This window comes from Ochotona curzoniae, unplaced genomic scaffold (genome assembly GCF_017591425.1).
Source record: "Ochotona curzoniae isolate NIBS_2020 unplaced genomic scaffold, NIBS_Ocur_1.0 scaffold_1037, whole genome shotgun sequence".
Classification (NCBI taxonomy): domain Eukaryota; kingdom Metazoa; phylum Chordata; class Mammalia; order Lagomorpha; family Ochotonidae; genus Ochotona; species Ochotona curzoniae.
The window spans coordinates 22,905,430-22,922,650 of record NW_024467083.1 but is presented as its reverse complement, the minus strand read 5'-3'; the positions used below and the strand labels follow the sequence as shown (position 1 = coordinate 22,922,650).

At 49.0% G+C, this 17,221-nt stretch overlaps 1 protein-coding gene across 3 annotated transcripts in view; it reads left to right on the top strand.

The window, feature by feature from the left end:
• The first annotated feature begins 951 nt into the window (after nucleotides 1–951).
• TSPAN2 (tetraspanin 2) overlaps nucleotides 952–17,221 on the top strand; it is a 42,351-nt gene continuing 26,081 nt past the window's right edge. For all 3 annotated transcript variants that reach the window (XM_040998909.1, XM_040998908.1, XM_040998907.1), the window contains exons 1-2: nucleotides 952–1,043; nucleotides 17,051–17,153. In XM_040998909.1, the coding sequence (XP_040854843.1) occupies nucleotides 975–1,043; nucleotides 17,051–17,153 (172 nt within the window). In that variant the 5' untranslated portion in view covers nucleotides 952–974. The remainder of the gene's footprint in view (nucleotides 1,044–17,050; nucleotides 17,154–17,221) is intronic.

Here is a 17,221-nt window from a genome sequence, read left to right as displayed (position 1 = left end):
CCTAGTTTAGTACTTACAGACTGCCACTAGAGATCAGGGTGCTGTCCCCTCCTTACTGTACCCCTGTGGCTTACTAACAAGCATGACCTGTAACAGGCATTTAAAGCTCATCTGAATTACCACATAAGCTCCTTGATTTTCACACTTTCTTGTCTCCCGCACAGTGTCTGACACTACATATTGTAGATAGTACGAGAGTGGGAGCCTCATTTCCCTGCCAGCAGGCAACTTAATGAAAACAAAGCACAACAAAACACGCCCCCTTTTCTCTCCTCTTCACTTCACCGTTAAGATCCCCAATCCTGACTGCTTTCCAATACTCCCATCAGAGCTCGAGGAGTCCGCCTCCCTTCCGCTGGCCGGCGCGGCGGGGCAACAGCTGTCAGGCCGGGCCAGCGCCTCCCGCGCCTTCTCTCAGTCCTTGCCTATTAAGGTAAGAGGCCTCGGCGGAGAGCGGCCGGGGAGGGTCCCCAGGAGCGGCCTCGCAGCCTGCGCGCCCGCGCGGCGCCCCGAACTCCGGACCTGGACGCCGGGCTGCAAGCTGAGGTCTCCCTTCTCTTCCGCACCCAAGTCGCCCTCTCGGGTTTCCATGGCCACCGCGGCCGCGTCCTCATCCCTCAGCCATCACCGCAGGCCTCCAGGGAGTCCCGGCACAGGGCGCCAGTCCAGTGTCTGGGTGTCCCAGCCCCGGTCGACGCCCCTTTCCTAGCAGAGCTTGAGTCCTCCCCCGGGGCACCCAGGGCACCCACCAGACCCCGGGAGGGGGCTGTCCAGGGCGGGAGATGGGGCTGCTCCGGGGGCCGGGGAGAAGCAGACGCGCCCCTGCTGGCCGCCCCAGCTGGCCAGGGCGCCCGGGGCCCCGCGCCCCGCCCCCCGCAGCCCCGCCCCGCCCCGCCCCCTCCCCGCCGGCGCCCGCCGCTCCTGGCGCTCGGAGCGCGCGGGCCTGGGGACTCGGGAGCCGCCGGGGCCGCAGCATGGGGCGCTTCCGCGGGGGCCTGCGGTGCATCAAGTACCTGCTGCTCGGCTTCAACCTGCTCTTCTGGGTGAGAGCCGAGCCGGGAGGGCCGGGCTGGGCAGGGGTCCCCGCAGGGCGGCGGGCGCGGGGCCGGGGATCCCCCAGGGTGCTGACCGTTGCCGTGTCCGAGCCAGGGTCCGGGCGAGGGAAACGGGTTCAGACGGCGGAGGCAAAAAGAAGGCAGACAAAGGGAAGGGGAAGGATGGAAAAACGGGAGAAGGGGAGAGGCGGCGTGGCTCTTCCGCGCAAGGAAGCCCTCTCTGCCTGGAGTGTCTCATAGCAGAGACGCCAGGTGCTGGGACCCCGCTGATGCTCCCCTCCAGAGGCTCCGGCCAAGGGCGGCCGCCTCTCTCCTGGCCGCCTGTGCACACCCCCTCTCTCTCTGCAATCCTGCTGGTGCCCGGCCTGGCTGGGTATTGGAAGCAACACCCTGGCCCGGGGCTGCTCTAGGGATAGAGGGTGGCACTGCTTCCCAAACCTGTGGACGGACGCACCCGTCTTGGCTCGGATGATTTTGTGGAGGGAACCAGGATAGGCGTGAAAATGGTGATGGATGGGGGCAGGGTCGTGCTTTTCCTGAGCTGCAGGGGAGGGTGCTGCTGGCTGGGAGGGGTGGTGGGTGCTTCGTGTGTGCAGGGGGGTGGAGAATGGAGGGGTCTCCCAAGGGACATGTCCTCCCAGCCCCCAGCCTCCCAGAGATGATCTCATTCAAGTTTGCAGTGTTTTATTGAACTGAATCCATTCCCAGGATTCGTGGTTCGTGGAGAGGGAGGACTGTGCCTCCTGTCTCCTATATTCCTGGGACATGACTAGGGCTAGGCCATCCCCAGATGCCAGGACACCGAGTCCCAGGCCCTGCAGGAACTGTAAAATAAGGTTTGAAAATGGTATTGTCAGCAGAGCCCTTCTTGGGCCTCCTTAAGAAAGTGTCAGCCAGTGGCAGGATCTCCTTGAGGTCTTCCTTGGGTGAAGAGGTTCTTAGAGCCCCTGAGAAGCAGCAGGGCTCCGGGTGTTTCAAAGCCACTAGGCAGGAGCAGCCCTGTCTTTGCACGGCTGCAACTAATTAATTATTGAATGGTGGGCCCCACTTGTGCCTGCCAGCCAGCTAGGCCGGAAGTCCTGGGATCTCCAACTGCCCCAAGCCCTTCTGAGGCCAGGCGCCTCCTCCACAGCTGTCAGCAGGGGAAGCAGACAGGAGGCGCCCCTCTGGCAGTCCCTGAGTGTTGAAGTGCACGTGGTCTATGCATGCTCGGTGCTTCACATCCAGCATGCTGTGGGGAGAGCCATTTCCGGAAACCCTCTGTGTTGTGGTTTTTAGTAGCCTGTTTTAATTTCAGAAGCCATTAATAATAGATGTCATGCTGTAGTGACACCCTTCACGCTCACTGCTTATGAGTTCCAAAGACGTTACTTGGACAGTCTGAGAAGGAATTCCGAGGCTGGGTTCTGGGCCTATCCAGGGCCTGATGTCGAGCCAGTCTTTCCAGGCGTAACTGGAAGCATGTATTGAACATATTCAGCGTGTCAGGGACAGAAGGAAGCTCACCCCCTTCACTATTACACATAATCCTCATAGTCGTCGTCATGAGCATTCCACTAAAATCCCTAATTTTTAACAATAAGGAAGCAGGGCTTCCCTTAGATTAATCGGCCCATGGCAGAGTTAGGGCTCCAACTCAGCTTACCAGCTCTTCAACACTGTAGTCCATTCAGTTAACCAGGGATTCCCAAAAGTGTGATTCCTTACCCTGTGGCATTGGCCTCTTCCATGCTTCCTCCATGACTTTGTAAGACATGTGCCTTCTCAGCCCAGCAATCTGTTTTTAACCAACAGTGCAGGGAATTCTGACCCATGATCAAGTTTAAGAACCACTCTATTATACAATTAGCAGGCAACTCATAATTTACAAATGTCAGAAACTGTTCCCTGGGCTACTAACCCAGTTGTGGAAGCAAGACTGATATGTATAGAACAACAGAACATAGCATAGCATCTAGAGACAACGTTCACACTGTTGTCCATAAAAATAGTCAGCAAGGAACGTGGTAGTGAAGTCATGTTTGAGTAGCTGCACTTAGAGTGAGTGTTGGCCAGTAAGTGCTGGCCCTTCCGCACGTGCTCCAATGAAGAAAGGGTCAGAATCCTAGGGAAAGCCAACCGGATGTCCTTGAGGGACCAGTGGGATGATCTGGGGACAAAGGTAAGCCCCTAGCAGCTGAGCAGAGCCACGGCTAGGTGAACCCACCATCTGACCCAGGAGCATCAGGCTAGAGAACAGAAAGCCCAAGCAGGGTGTGCTGGAGTGAGCTATTCTTTCTTCTGTTGGTACCAAAACTGTCAAGAGGATTAAAGGGAATTGTACAAAGTATCTGACATTACCTGCCTGTAACCGTAGTACACAGTACCTGCTCAGAATTCCATTATTTTCCATTTTCAGAACCTGACACATAGGAAGCACCCATCATGTTAGCTCTCTTTCCTCCAACTCCTTTGGTGTGGAGTAGTATATAGGTGTGCTAAATGACTTAGAACTCATCTTCGCTGGACAATAACATAACATATTCTTCCCATTTGTCCTTGTGAATTCTCTGCTCTAGAATGTAAAACATTCCTGGGAATAGAAATTTCGTTTTGTCCACTGCTGTATCCTCAGCACCTGGAAGAGTGCCTAGCCCCCACCTAGGAGGCATTGAATAAATATCTATCTAATGAATTTATGAATCCTTGGGTTGGAAAACTTGGCCTTCTTGATTTGTGCAGATCATTGACTCTGTCTGGAAGATTGGTCCCATCTCTGCCTTTTCAATTACCAGCTATTTGCTCTTTCCTTGCATAGCACGAATCCTCTTAGGGATATCCGGGGACCTTCCATACCTGTTGGGGGAGGGGACAGCAGTAAAGGAACAAAGCATGTGTAGGAGCCATCCCAAGTCTGTAACCACACCACCACAGCCACAGGACCCAACTGTAGCAGGTACCTGATCATGATGGGGAAAGCCAAGGTGTTGCCTAAATGGTCACCCAGCAGACCTGACACCCTGATTCCTGAAGTTGTTTTTTCTCCTTTTTGGAGGGCTGTGTGGGAAGTTTGGGGAAGGGTCCCAGAGCCAAAGACACTGGAGGGACAGTCCTTGCTGTGATAGAGAGTGCAGCATTTGTCCACAGCCTGTTACTCATGTGCCTGGGGCACTTCCTCTCCCACCAGACACTCACCAGCAGACAGGCACAGAGGCCAGGTGGGGAACACGGGGCGTGTTTTGTGATTTGCGATTTGACAAATCGATTCACAGCCTCCTTCTGGCAGCTGGGTTTAAGTTTCCCTAGGCTGTGCTCCTGGTTTTGTAAACATTCAGCCGGCTCCTTCCAAAGCCAGCACAGCTCTCCTGGCCCTGGGGCTGCCGGCTGTCCTCACCACTGAGTTTTTCAAAACAAAAGCAAAACCTAGCCACCAGCCCCACTCAGTATCTGCTCACACAGTTGAAGGCTGCCATGAAGCCCCTCCCAACATCTGTCACATCTAAATGTGGCCAATGCAGTCAGAGAGCAGGGCGGTTGTCTGGGCCTTTCATTGAAATCACCTTGATGTTTTTCCTCTGTTGCATAGCAATATAAATAAAACACCACAACCCCCCCAAGCCACATACATTCATTTGAAGAAAAGCCTGGCGCTGTTTGTTCCTTGGTTTATTGTTGTGTGCTCAGGGCTTTCCTATCATTGTGCTGCACTGCACTGCTCCGCTGCCATCCAACAGGAAGCAGGCGTGGCTCACTGTGGACCCATATATGGCCAGCTGGACGATGTGCTCCAGTAAGACGGCCTTGGGTTTTCACCAGGGGAGGCCTGTCAGGTGCTTTGGGGAGAGAAAGTGTCTCACGGGCTTGAGTGACTCAGAGGAAGAGGAGAGAGGTCATTTCTCCCTCCTGCCCAAACTTACTTTGAACAGCAGCTTCAGAGTCATTACCTGTCAGAAAGACTAGCTTTAAATACAAGGATGGTCTCACAGCAACATGACAGATAAGCCCCTGCATGATTGCGAGACATCCCAATGGCAGTATAATGGACTGCTGAACGTAAACTCGAAAGACAACTATGGAAAGACTGAAGGGGAAGATAATGGGGGTAGGGAGGGAGGGGAAACCCCAGTGCCTGTTATACTGTGTCATAAAATAAAGAATAATAAATAAATAAATAAATTCTTTAAAAACAAATACCCAAAGAAACAGGTGTTTGTTTCAGGGGTTCCCAATTAGGATGCTTGTGTCCGTTATCAGAGAGCCTGAGTTTGCATCCTGTATCTATCTGCTTATTGTTCCAGCTTCCTGCTACTACGCACCCTGGAAGGCCGCAGGTGACAGCTCAAGCCCTTGTGTCTCTCTCCACACATGTAGGAGACCAGGAGTGAGTTCCTAGTGCCCCACTTTGGCCTAGGTCAAGGCTGGATATTACGGGCATCTGGGGAGTAGATCAGCAAATAGGAAATCTCTCTATCTGTCTCTTTCTACCTTTCAAATAGCATAAATTTTAAGCAGTGTTATTTAATAAAAATGTTCCACCTCCATTGGCAAATAGGAATCTCCTTAGGCTCATTGTTGGATAGTTTCCATTTCTGACTTTTGTGAAAACTCAACAGTGCCCAGCCTTTTCCAGTGAGGAAGGAAGGGAACCAGTGTTGCTAGGACCAGTTAGGGGTCTGCAACAGAGACCAGTACAGAGGAACAAGAGCCTTAGTTCCAATACTCTGCAGATCTCAGACAGATCTTACAGCATGACAGTTGAGATCCAGGAATTCAGAGCTTGGGAGGTGGACACTGGCATCGCCCTGCCTGGGTTTATCCTGGCTCCGCTGCATGCTGCCTAGGGGACCTTTGGCAAGTTATTTCACCTGCTTGAACTTGAGTTATAAAATTAGCTAATGTATGCGTTTTAACAACATGCCATATGCATACAATGAGTATTCAATTTCATGTTGGTAGGAATCATGCTCAACCACGCAAAGTATAGGTGACAAAGTCTGATCTATACTCAAGGGGCTCATATCGGTCAGGAGGAAGTAGCAGCTGTTCTGTATTGAATGCAACAAGCAAAGTAACAAGAGTTTCGTAGCTTAGAAGGGTGCGAAGTTCACTGAGCAAATGTATGCTGCTGACCACTTCCTGTGTGCCTGGCACTCTGCTAAGTGTTGAGGATTCAAAGATGGCTAAAATACAGTCCTTGATCTCAAGACACTTGTGTCTGCTTACCTTCCTTTGGCCTTTAATTGTAGTTTATTCCCTTCTTCATCTTGCTCCTTGAGAGCAGAAATGTGTTGTGCTGACACCCCCTTCTTCCAATCCCTCAGCACCTAGAAAACTTGAGCATGGCTCCAGAATAGGATGTGCACTCTGACCTGCAGCAGCTGCTGTTTCTGCCCTGATTCTGGGCTGCCATGGGAGGCAGTGGAGAACCTTTGGTGACCACTGCCTCTCAGACATGGGTGAGCATGCACAGCCTGTCGGGGGTTGTGTTCAGCTCTGCATTCTGGTTCAGTGGCTCTGCTTTTCTGACAAGCACCAAGGTGCTGTTGGTGCTGCTGGCCCAGGCTCACACTTCAACAGTCACTGTTTTAAATATGGCTGGGAGAGGTCAGAGGCTCACCAATGACACCAGTTTTGGCATGGAGCTCCCCATTCCTCTCCCAGCTTACTGACGTGGCTTATTTTTGGTGACTGTCTTAATTCCAATTGCCACTTTACCATTATTGTTTTAAACTTTTTTTTACATGAATAGTTGATAGTTTCTAGAGTTACTGGGAAGCCACCTGTCTGTTGCCCATTACATTTTCACTGTGGTATTCTAGAATACTATCTAGGAAGCATCTTAGGTCTCCAATCATAAATGATCCCCTAACCTTAATATTGTCAGTAAATGTCACAGCAGGGCTGTTGTCTCTGTTCTGGCCAGTGAAACAGATCATGTCACAATCACAAAGAGGTTAAAGATAAGAACTCCAAAGGAGAATTAGACCAGTACGATGCAAATATCAGGTAGACAGAAGGCACATCATAAAGATCACAGGGTTTACTTTGATCTGTATTCATCATCTTTGGATTTGACTGGGAGAAAAATTCACAAAGCTGATTAACATAAATTGTTTTGGTTTACAAAACACCTTCATTTGCATTACCCCATTTCATGAAGAACCACAACAATCCCATGAAATAGTTTAAGTCTCCATTTTATAGATGAGGACACAGAAAGCCACACATCAGGTGGTATGGCCCAGGTTTTCTGATTTTAAATCATACAACTTCCTCACTTTGTTAGCTTTCTGGGATATGTGGGCTGTACGATATAATAGATGCTACTGGCTTAGGAAATGAGAAATCTATTACCAGGGAGTTTATATCCAGTGTCAGGTTTAGCCTTGATGCATTTCAGAAACGTAGGTGCAAAGAGATATATCAAATATTGCAACATCTGGAAGAAGCAGGAGAGATATTGAGAGCGCTACAGATCTGTTTAAGGCAGAGGACATTCAGAAGGAAAATGCAAAAGAATAAGAGAGATTAAAAAGTTTGTTTCAGCAGCAGAAACATCAAGAACGGTCGTAGTCTTTATACGAACTGAAGCCTGCTCTCCTACAGACATTTTGATATTAATTCCTGCAGCCCTCTCAACAAGCCTGTGCGAGGGAGGCTGCCCTCCTTCCCAGTGTGCAGCTGAGGAAACAGAGCCAGGTCTCTGTGTGTGCGCCCTTAGACCCTCCATGTGTACAGACTAACAAAGAGAGCAGGTTGGAACTCTGGGAAACATGGGACTTCCAGGCTTGGCACTGTCCCACACTGCATCTCCCCTATGATCACATGTAGCTGTTTAAATCGTAATTCAAAGAAATAAAATTAAATGAAATGTACTGTTCAGCTCCTCAGGCCCACTAGTCGTATATCAAAGGCTCAGAGCCATAGGTATGCAGAGGCCACATACAGGCCTGCCAGCCAGCCCAGAGGAGGATGTTCTCATCATTGAAGAAAGATCTAGTGGCCAGCTTTTGTCTTAATATAATTAGTCTTTCACAAATACGTCTTTTAATTCTCTTCTTTCACTAGGTCTTTGAGACACTAAAATTAAAGAAGGGGGACATAGTTTCTATAAAAGGCCACTGACACTCCAGTATAGATGGTTTAGAAGACTCAAGGGACTTGCAGCTGTCATGGAAACGGAACGTAGAGCTAACACAGAAATTAGGAGAGCCTTCACAGCTAAGTTATTGGTGTCCTGGGAGGGGTTTGTCCTATCTTGAAAAAGATGAAGCTCTTGGCTAGAACATGACATTAGCCAATCTGCCAACATCACACGAAGTGCTGTGCTTTCACTGCTTTAGCGTGCTTCACTAGGGCATTTAACCTGCAAAGGAGTCACTGTGATGGTACATGTGGAAGCCAGGGGTCAAGAGATGAGTGACTTGGCTAAAATGACAGAGCTAGTCAAATGAAGAAGCTGATTCAAACCCAGATGTTGAGAACCCCTTTCTTGTCCAGTCTACCTCTTGTGCCACACATGTGGGCACATTATGATTCCATCAAAAAAAAAAAAAACATTGCTATTCAGCCTGGACACTCAGAAGAGAGGAAATGCCTAAAGGAGCAGTTAGCAAAGGTTTCAAAATATGAGCCAGGTCCTGCCCTCCCATGGTGATGCTGGTTGGTGGTTGGGAAGGAGTCTGCTTGTGGCACAGAGGGATTCAGCAGGCATGGGAAAATCCTCCCAAGAAGTCAGGGCTAGGCCTGGCCAGAATGTGCTAGAAGCACTTATTCCCCATCCTGGAGGCTGACATGGTCTTCCTGCACACCCCGCCGCCAACCCCCCCCCCCACCCCCACAACAAGACCCCAGTGCCTGACTGCCAACGGGTTCTAGTAGAGTTGCTAAGAGGATTCTCTAGAGAATACCAAGCAAGACTCATGATTTCTTCCAGATTCCCTGCAGGCTAAATTCTCACTAAGCCAAGTATTTTGTCTTGTTTCAGTCTAACCTGAGCTGTACTTACAATATTGTCTTTAAGATTTATTTACTTTTATTGGAAAGGCAGATTTACAGAGAGAAGAAGAGATAAAGATCTTCCATTTTCTGGTTCACTCCCAAATGGCCACAACTGCCAGAGCTGAATCATTCAGAAGCCAAGAGCCTCTTCCTGGTCTCCTGCATGGGTAAAGGGTCCCAAGGCTTTGGGCCGTCCACCACTGCTTTCCCAGGACATAGCAGGGAGCTGGATGGGAAATGGAGTAGCCAGGACACAAACCAGTACCCTTATGGGATACCTGTGTTTGTAGGCAGAGGATTAGCCAATTGAGTTATTGCACCAGGCCCCACCTAAAATATATTTGTTCTACCATTGTCCCTCTGTAATAACCACAATAGGGTGAAAGTAATTATTCTTGGTCAATATTTAAGAATCCTGCTTAAGACAGCATAGGAAAGTATTTGGCTACAGCATGAATATTGTTTAATGTCTTGTCTTCACTTATGCAAAGCTTGACATCAGATGAGATGCCACAGTGATTGCTGATCTCCCCCATGGTGTTTCTGTGTTCAGAGACCCAACTGGGGATGAGACTCAGTCGGATGCTTCACCGAGCAAACCCAGAGACCTCAGACAAAACCACTTTTGTTCTCCCAAGATTCATCCATTGAGTTTAATTCAGACTCGGTGGGTTGGATTTTCGCTCTGTGTGTATTTAATCTTCATTTGATAAAGCCATCTGCTCACCGGAACTGTTAGCCAGTTGTCTGTAACACTTGTTTTGCTATTTAAAGAAAACTACACAGTCATCATCTTTCCTCTAATTCTTGCGGTTCCATATTCCCTTTCTTTCCTCTATGTTTTCTGAGAGGGAAGACACGATGCGTAACCACTAAGTGAACACAGCACACCTTCCAGTGTCTCCATGTAGGGTGTCTGTTCTGCTGTTGCAGCAAGCTGTTCATACAGCTTGGTTTTCTTCTGCTACATTTATGTTCTGCTGGGACATCTAAACTGTCTCCCACCAATGTCAGCTGACCCAGGCAAGTTAACATTAGAGCAGTCTGAGCAAACAGAAGAAATTATGGCACAATGTACAAGTAGAACCCCCTGTTCACTCCCAAGATGACCAGAACACAAGCTCCCATCAGTGCAAGGAATTAAATATTGTGAAATACACTCTTACCTGAAGGAAGCCTTTCTCCATATGAGCGTGGCCCTTAGAAGCAGCATCAGGAAAGTAGGAACGGATACCTAAGACCCAGTGTCTGAAAGAGGTGCTCTGTGTTTTCCCAGCTTTGTCCGCATCACCTGCTGCTGCGGTCCTGTCATGCCTGCTTCTGATGTGCATTCTAGGGCCGCAAAGTCCCTGCGGAGACTGGTTGATAGGAACGTCATATAGCATTCCTCTCTTGCATTTTCTCTGACAAAATCCTCCATGTAGCGAGGATGCCATCCGAATCTCAGCCTTGTACTCACAGTATGAGAGGATGAAGATCTTGGGAGATGATTTGCCTCTTTGAGTCAATGAGTGTCATTTTCCCAAGCAAATGTGCTTCTGACTTTGGGCTGCTGAAAGGAAGAGGCTCCATTACCCTCACGATAGCATAATGCAGTTTGCAATGCAATCAAGAACGGTGAGTGCTCATTCCACGATCCCATCTAGTATAAGAAGTGCCACCGAGAGCAGGCATTCGCCTAAAAGCCTTAAATGAAAATCATAGGGCTGAAAAGTCGTTTCTCACTTTGTGTGACTCCAGCTCAGAGAAGAGAGTTGCAGAGGAGTTGGCAGTGTGTGCAGGTGGTGTTCATCTCAAAGAAGCAACACTTATGATTGATTTTGCTCCATTTTCATTGGAGTACAGTTCACATGTGTACTGCTGTGGTTGTGTTAGGTATTCGCATACTCCTGTCAGTAAAAGGCAAGCAGAGGTTTATTCCCTGTGTTCATGCATGGTGCATGACACATAGACCTGCAGGCCTAGAAAACCACAGAGCTGACACCACCAAGCTCTAATGTTGCCTTGTTTCTCTGAGTGTCCAGCTGATTGTATTCAACACTGTTGATACAGTGCCCTCCAAAGTACTTGCAATCTTTCATAGCTGGAATTTAAAACAGTGCTTTGTGAAGTCTTCCCTAGAAGAGCTGGGAGGAAGCTTGTCCACAAGAACTGTTAGCATAAAAAAGCATAGACTGGATGGGTTGAAAAAGCAGACTTGTTTTTCTTGTTTCTGGAGGCTGGGGAGTGTGAGGTCAGGGGGCCATCAAGGTCAGGTTCTGAGGAGCTCTTACTGGACCACTGTCAGGTGGCCAGCTACCTTCTCACTGTGTTCTGCCATGTCAGAGAGACGGAGAGAGAGAAATACTCTTTCTCTGGTGTCTCTCATACTGGCAGAGATCCCAGTGGACCAAGGCCCCATCAGCAGACTCATCGAAAGCTAATAACCTGGGTTAAGTGTTTAGCCCAGTGATTAAGACTCCCACATCCCACCCTGGAAGACCTGGGCTTGATATTGAGCTCCAGTTCCTGACTCCAGCATCTTGCTGCTGCAGATCCTGGAAGGCAGCAGTGATGGTTCAGGTAGCTGAGTCCCTGCCTCCCATATGGGAGAGCAGAACTGAGTGAATGGCTCCAGCTTCCATCTGGGCCAGACTGAGCTGTTAAACTCATTTGGTGTGTGAAGCAACAGATAGAAGTTCTCTCTGATTCTCCCTCCTTCCCTCGCCCTCTCAAGTACATGAATAAATGCATACATAAACTGAGTTATCTCCAGAAGACTTCATGTCCAAATACCATCACATTGTACATTAGGGCTCTTTGGGGGTGAGGAGACAACCTCAGTTTACAACATCACCAAAATGACAGCTTTGAGTCAACCCTGCATTTATTCACTTACCAGTGTCTGCCATGAGCCTGCTCTGCAAGGTGCTTGGAATGCAGCAACACAGTTCCTGTTCCTGCCTTCACAGAGCTTAGGCCTTAAGTAAAAATATTTCTAAGTTACTGAAATATTTAAATAGAAACTGTTACATGAACTACAAAGGAAGGCACATATCTAGGCCAGAATAGGCTTCCCTGAGGAAGTGGCTTTAGAACTAAGCTGTGAGTGGGAAACAGCTGGCAGTGTCTTGTTTAAGCCAAGGAGCTAGCCAGCCAGAGGCCTCCTTGTGGGAGCAGGAATGGGCCTAGTGGCTTATGTGTCTCCCCTCCAGCCTGTCACTCCCTCCTAGGTATAGGCACATGTGCTATCTAGAACTTTTCTAAGTGACACTTGGCACCCAAAAACAGGGTATCTGCTGGGCTTAGACAGCAGGTGGCAGAGGAGAATGGACTTGCCTTAATGATCAGTGTCGGAGAGTGTCCAGAGCAGGAGGAGTGTGGAACAGACTAGAGCAGCCGGAGTGAGGAGTGGTCTTCACCTTTTTACGTTTCCACCCCTGCACCTGGGCTAATGCCTTTCTGGAGACCATGTTGGTGATGCATGAAAACTTAAGAGGAAAAAAATACATCTTCAAGATGGGAAATTTCATCAGAAATCCCAGGGAAATGAAAATAGATACAGTAAAAATGGAATTGGAATCCATTAACAGATTCTGCTTCATAGCAAGGGACTCGTTTTTGGCATATACCCATTCCTTAAACAAGATGTTCTGTCCATTCTCTTTCAATCAAGTCTCCTTTCCGTGTTCTGCATCTCTAATTTAACACCACAAACTGTCTTCTCTGTGGAAATTTGCTTATAATTTGTCACTTTGTGTCCTAAAAACCATAGAATGTGGTTAGCTATTGAATAGCATGCCCATGAAAATGCATAATAAAACCATACCTGCAGATCCCCTATTTACTTGCATGGATTTGTTTGTCATTGCCTGTTCCTTTCACTGTATTCTTGCTGTATTTCCTAATGGATGACACTTCTCTTTTCAAATAGTGGACACACGTTTGCAACCTCAGAGACCTATGTCATCACATTTCCTAGGTGCCTTGTGCATAGCTGGTCTTCAGGAAAGGCAAGATGACCCAAGAACTGATGCTATCTGGCATCTCCCTCTGTGTGCCCTACTAGGCTCATCCTGTGTTGGTTGGGTTCTTATCTACAGAACTCCTGCTGGACCAACCAGTGCAAAGTTTCTCCATGAACCTTCTCAGGAGAAGGCATGGCGTTTCCTCATTCCTGAATCCTTGACTCCTGACCCATAATAGATCCTCAACGATTTTTTTAAATGATTGACTTTGAGGTTCAACTCTTCTGTTGTAGGACAAAGTCCGTTTCTGCAAAAAGGATGACATTCTGGTTAAGTTTCTGCCAAAGGCATAGGGATTGGTGCTGATGCCAGAAACTGTTAGCACAGTTCTTCAGTTGGTCTAGTGGTTCTTGATTTCCCAGGGTTCCACACAGCTAGTCTCCAGTGTCCTCTCTCTGACCCTCAGTCTCTGGCCTTTGCTGTGTCTGGCATCCATGCAGCACTCATAGTCATAACTTTTCTCATTAAAATGAAGGCTGCCATCTCCGCTCTGCATACAGCCCTGCTGTGGGCTTCCGCAGCTGATGGCAGACTATGCAGAGCCCTGAGTCTCTGCTCCAGCTCTCCTATCCAGCATTCGCCTCTGGCCTCTCCCAAACTGAACTCTTGTCCCCAATACAGTGTCAGGGTCAGCAAACAGAGCCACTCCCCATGTTGTCATCTCAGCCTGAGTTTCTCGTCTCTCTCCAAACCCTCCCTGCTCAATACCTTCTAATTCATTCTTCAAGAAATCCATGCAGGACCTGGTGGCATGGCCTACTGGCTAAAGTCCTCGCCTTGAATGCTCTGGGATCCCATATGGACGCTGGTTCTAATCCCAGCAGCTCCGCTTCCCATCCAGTTCCCTGCTTGTGGCCTGGGAAAGCAGTCAAGAACCACCCAATGCTTTGGGACCCTGCACCCATGTGGGAGACCCAGAAGGAAGTTTCTGGCTCCTGGCTTTGGATTGGCGCAGCACCTGCCATTGTGCTCACTTGGGGAGTGAATCATCAGACGGAAGATTTTCCTCTCTGTCTCTCCTCCTCTCTGTATATCTGCCTTTCCAACAAAAATAAATAAATCTTAAAAAAAAAAGTCCATGCAAATGCCTTAGACTGCATTAGTTACTTTAAGAGCTCTTCTAACATGTTTGTGAGCCATGCCTTTTCCATTAGCTTGGCCCATGGATGACACTTGATAAACATGCAAGAAAGAAAGGCAGGAAGGAAGGAAAAGGAGGTTAAGGTGGGGGCAAAGGAAAGAAGGGAAGTAAAGGGAGCAGTTGCTCTTTCCTTGGGTTAACATTGGAAGAGGTCAAGGTTGGATTTGAATACAGAAGAGTGGCTGAGATTGAAAGAAGAGAAAATGGGTGACCAGGGGGAGTTTTGGGCATAGTACTGTTAAGTATAAGAATGGAAGAGCTGGGGGGCTGGGGAGGCCATCTCTCCTGCTAGTGCCGACACTGAGCCTGACAGGAACTTAGTGGTACTCGACTTCTCTCTTTGTTCCTGGCCAAACTGGAATGGGAGAGGACATTTAACAAGTAATTCCTGGCATGTGGTAGACCAGCCAAAGTCTAGTGAATATAGCACATTTCACCAGCCTTACAGTGGCGGTGAGTTTAGAAGGATGAAGACTTGCGTGGTCTCCACCAAAGCCTCTTTGCAAAGTGGTGATCACTGCTGCCCATCAACAGCAACACGAGGCTGGCTGGGTCCTCCCCTACCGTATCCTACACACATCCAGCGGTGGCATGCTGGGAGGATTCCCCTTCACACAGTGATGACATTCAGCTAAGCCACAATTCCATGACCTAGGAGGAAACCCGTGCGGTTTGGGGTTGGGGGTGTGGATGAGCAAGCGCAGATTTTTTCCTGTTGCCCGATGGCTTTAAATTGCAACCTCTCTTTTAATTTTCCATTATGCATCAAACACATCTGTGCCAGGGACTGGCCAAATGTATTCCGTCTGGGAGGATGATCCCAGACAGCTATAAATTAGAGCTTGTGTTCAGAGATTCCAAAAATGTGGCCTCGTGGTAGGGCATCCCTGGGACCAGCCACCTCCTCCACAGTCTGCTCGGTGGCTGCTGGCTTTTGGCCTGGTGCCTTTGTCAACAGATTTTTTTGCTTTGTATTTGGAAACTCTCTTTCCACCAAGTAGCCACAGAGATGAGGCTGTAGGACTGCCTGGGACACTTTCCTGGGTAGCCTTGACCAAGGGCATCAGTTTCTTTCCCGAAAGGGACAGCAAGGAACCCAAAGTTCGTCCCCAACACCCATCCCCGACCTAAGTGAAAGTGTGGCACAGAGGGGTTTTCCCCATTTTTCCCTCGTTGAGTGTAGAAACAACCATGTGATACTTTCAGAAGAACAGTGGATTTTTTTTTCAGTTTACATGAGCAATACATGCTTAATGCAGAAAATCTAGAAAACATGTAGAGAAGAAAAATGGCTTATAATCCCACTCTTGTGAATGCTTTTAACATGACTTCTTCCCATAGGTTCCTATGTCATGCCATGCCACGCCACCCTCTCGAAACATGCATAAGTCTTTCATAAGCTTGTTGAGTGTGGTTCCTTTCACTGCCTCTCCCATTATCCAATTAGTGCTTTCTGCTAAGTGCTGGAAACTTTTAGTTATTCCACATGGAAGAGTCCAGCTGGTAGACTCTGCCCCTTGGCCTCCTGCTCTTTGAGTTGAGGCAGCTTCTCTGGGCAAGCCACAAAGGGCACTGGCCCCAGGGGACAGAGGTGTCCAGAGAAAATAATATCTCCACGTAACTCCAGCCAGATCTCCCTAACAGAGTTGGGCAAATCCTGCACAAGCAGCTGCCTAAAGGACAAGGATCCCGTACTCTCAGCCTAACTCTGGTACTTTTCCTTATGACACTTGTCCTTCTCTGGTTTCTGTCCCCTACCTTCTTCTTGCTTTGAACAGGGTTGGACTCTATCTCGCTCCTCTGCTGATAGGCCCAGGCAATCCAGCAGAAGCTGGGTGTGCTGGCAGCATGGGGAGGCTATTTTTACATCTCTGCTTCTTTTCCCATGGTGCCTGAAGTCCAGACAGTACCCCAGTAAACATCAATTGATGGATTGATAGAGTGAAATTTGAGAGTGGTGTTTGTGGAGGGCTAGAGCCTGCTGGCACGCAGAAGGGACAGCCTTTGGCTATGGAAAAAGGCTTCCATCTCCGGTGCTGAGCCACACAAACGCCTTCAGAATGGAGAAGGGGAGGAAGCCCGGTGATGACTCTACCAGCCGCCAGCCTGCCCAGCCACTGCCCGCGCCAGCCTGCCCATGAGCCACACAGACCATGCTTTTTCAGAAAATTATTTTTTCCTTTCCCACTTTCCATGGAAACTCAAAATAGTAACCAAAAAGAAGGGGGAGAGGTGAAAGGACTCCTTCCCTGCCTACAAAACCACCTTGGGGTGGGAGAGATTGTGGGGTAGGGCGAAAGGAAGGGTAGCAAGCAAGGGCCAAATGGACTGGAGGGAGACAGGAATACAGACACCTCCAAGACAGCTTTCTAATTGGGGATGCACACTGAGAGCTGTGAGTGGGCCCACGGCTGCTATCTGTTCCTCCAATTTAGCCCAGCGAGTTTCCCCCAGGTCTTCGAGTTCAACTTGCTCCTGGTGACCTGGCAGTGAAGACACAGACACCTCTTCCCCTGTGTGACTGGGGAGGAGCTGCAGCGCTTTCATGGCCCACGCCTCCCATGGGAGCCTGCTGCTGGAACGGAGTTTATAGGAATCCTCCCAGCTGTGCTGTGCATGCCCTATGGCCTCAGGGTGTCCAGGCAACAAGAAGCTCAACTGTAGTAACACACAGGAGCCCTGCAAGTGCTTTAAGCACATTACTGCCCCTCCTTAGGCATCAGTCTCTTCCTATGTAACATAGGGAGGCTACTCCAGGTGCTTTCTTCAGGGATGACTCTTACAGGCCTTGGCATTCCAAGACCAGCTCTTGGGTCTGCATGCACGTGTCCCCTTCCATTGCAAATGCTCTATCCTTTGCCTTACAGCTGGCAGGCTCAGCCGTCATTGCGTTTGGACTATGGTTTCGATTCGGAGGCACCATAAAGGATTTATCAGCAGAGGACCAGTCCCCAGAATATTTCTACATGGGTGAGTGATTTCTGCCTCCCCAAGCTTTAGCTCGAGGTCAGGCCACCCAAGGGCTTGGAGCAGAGCCT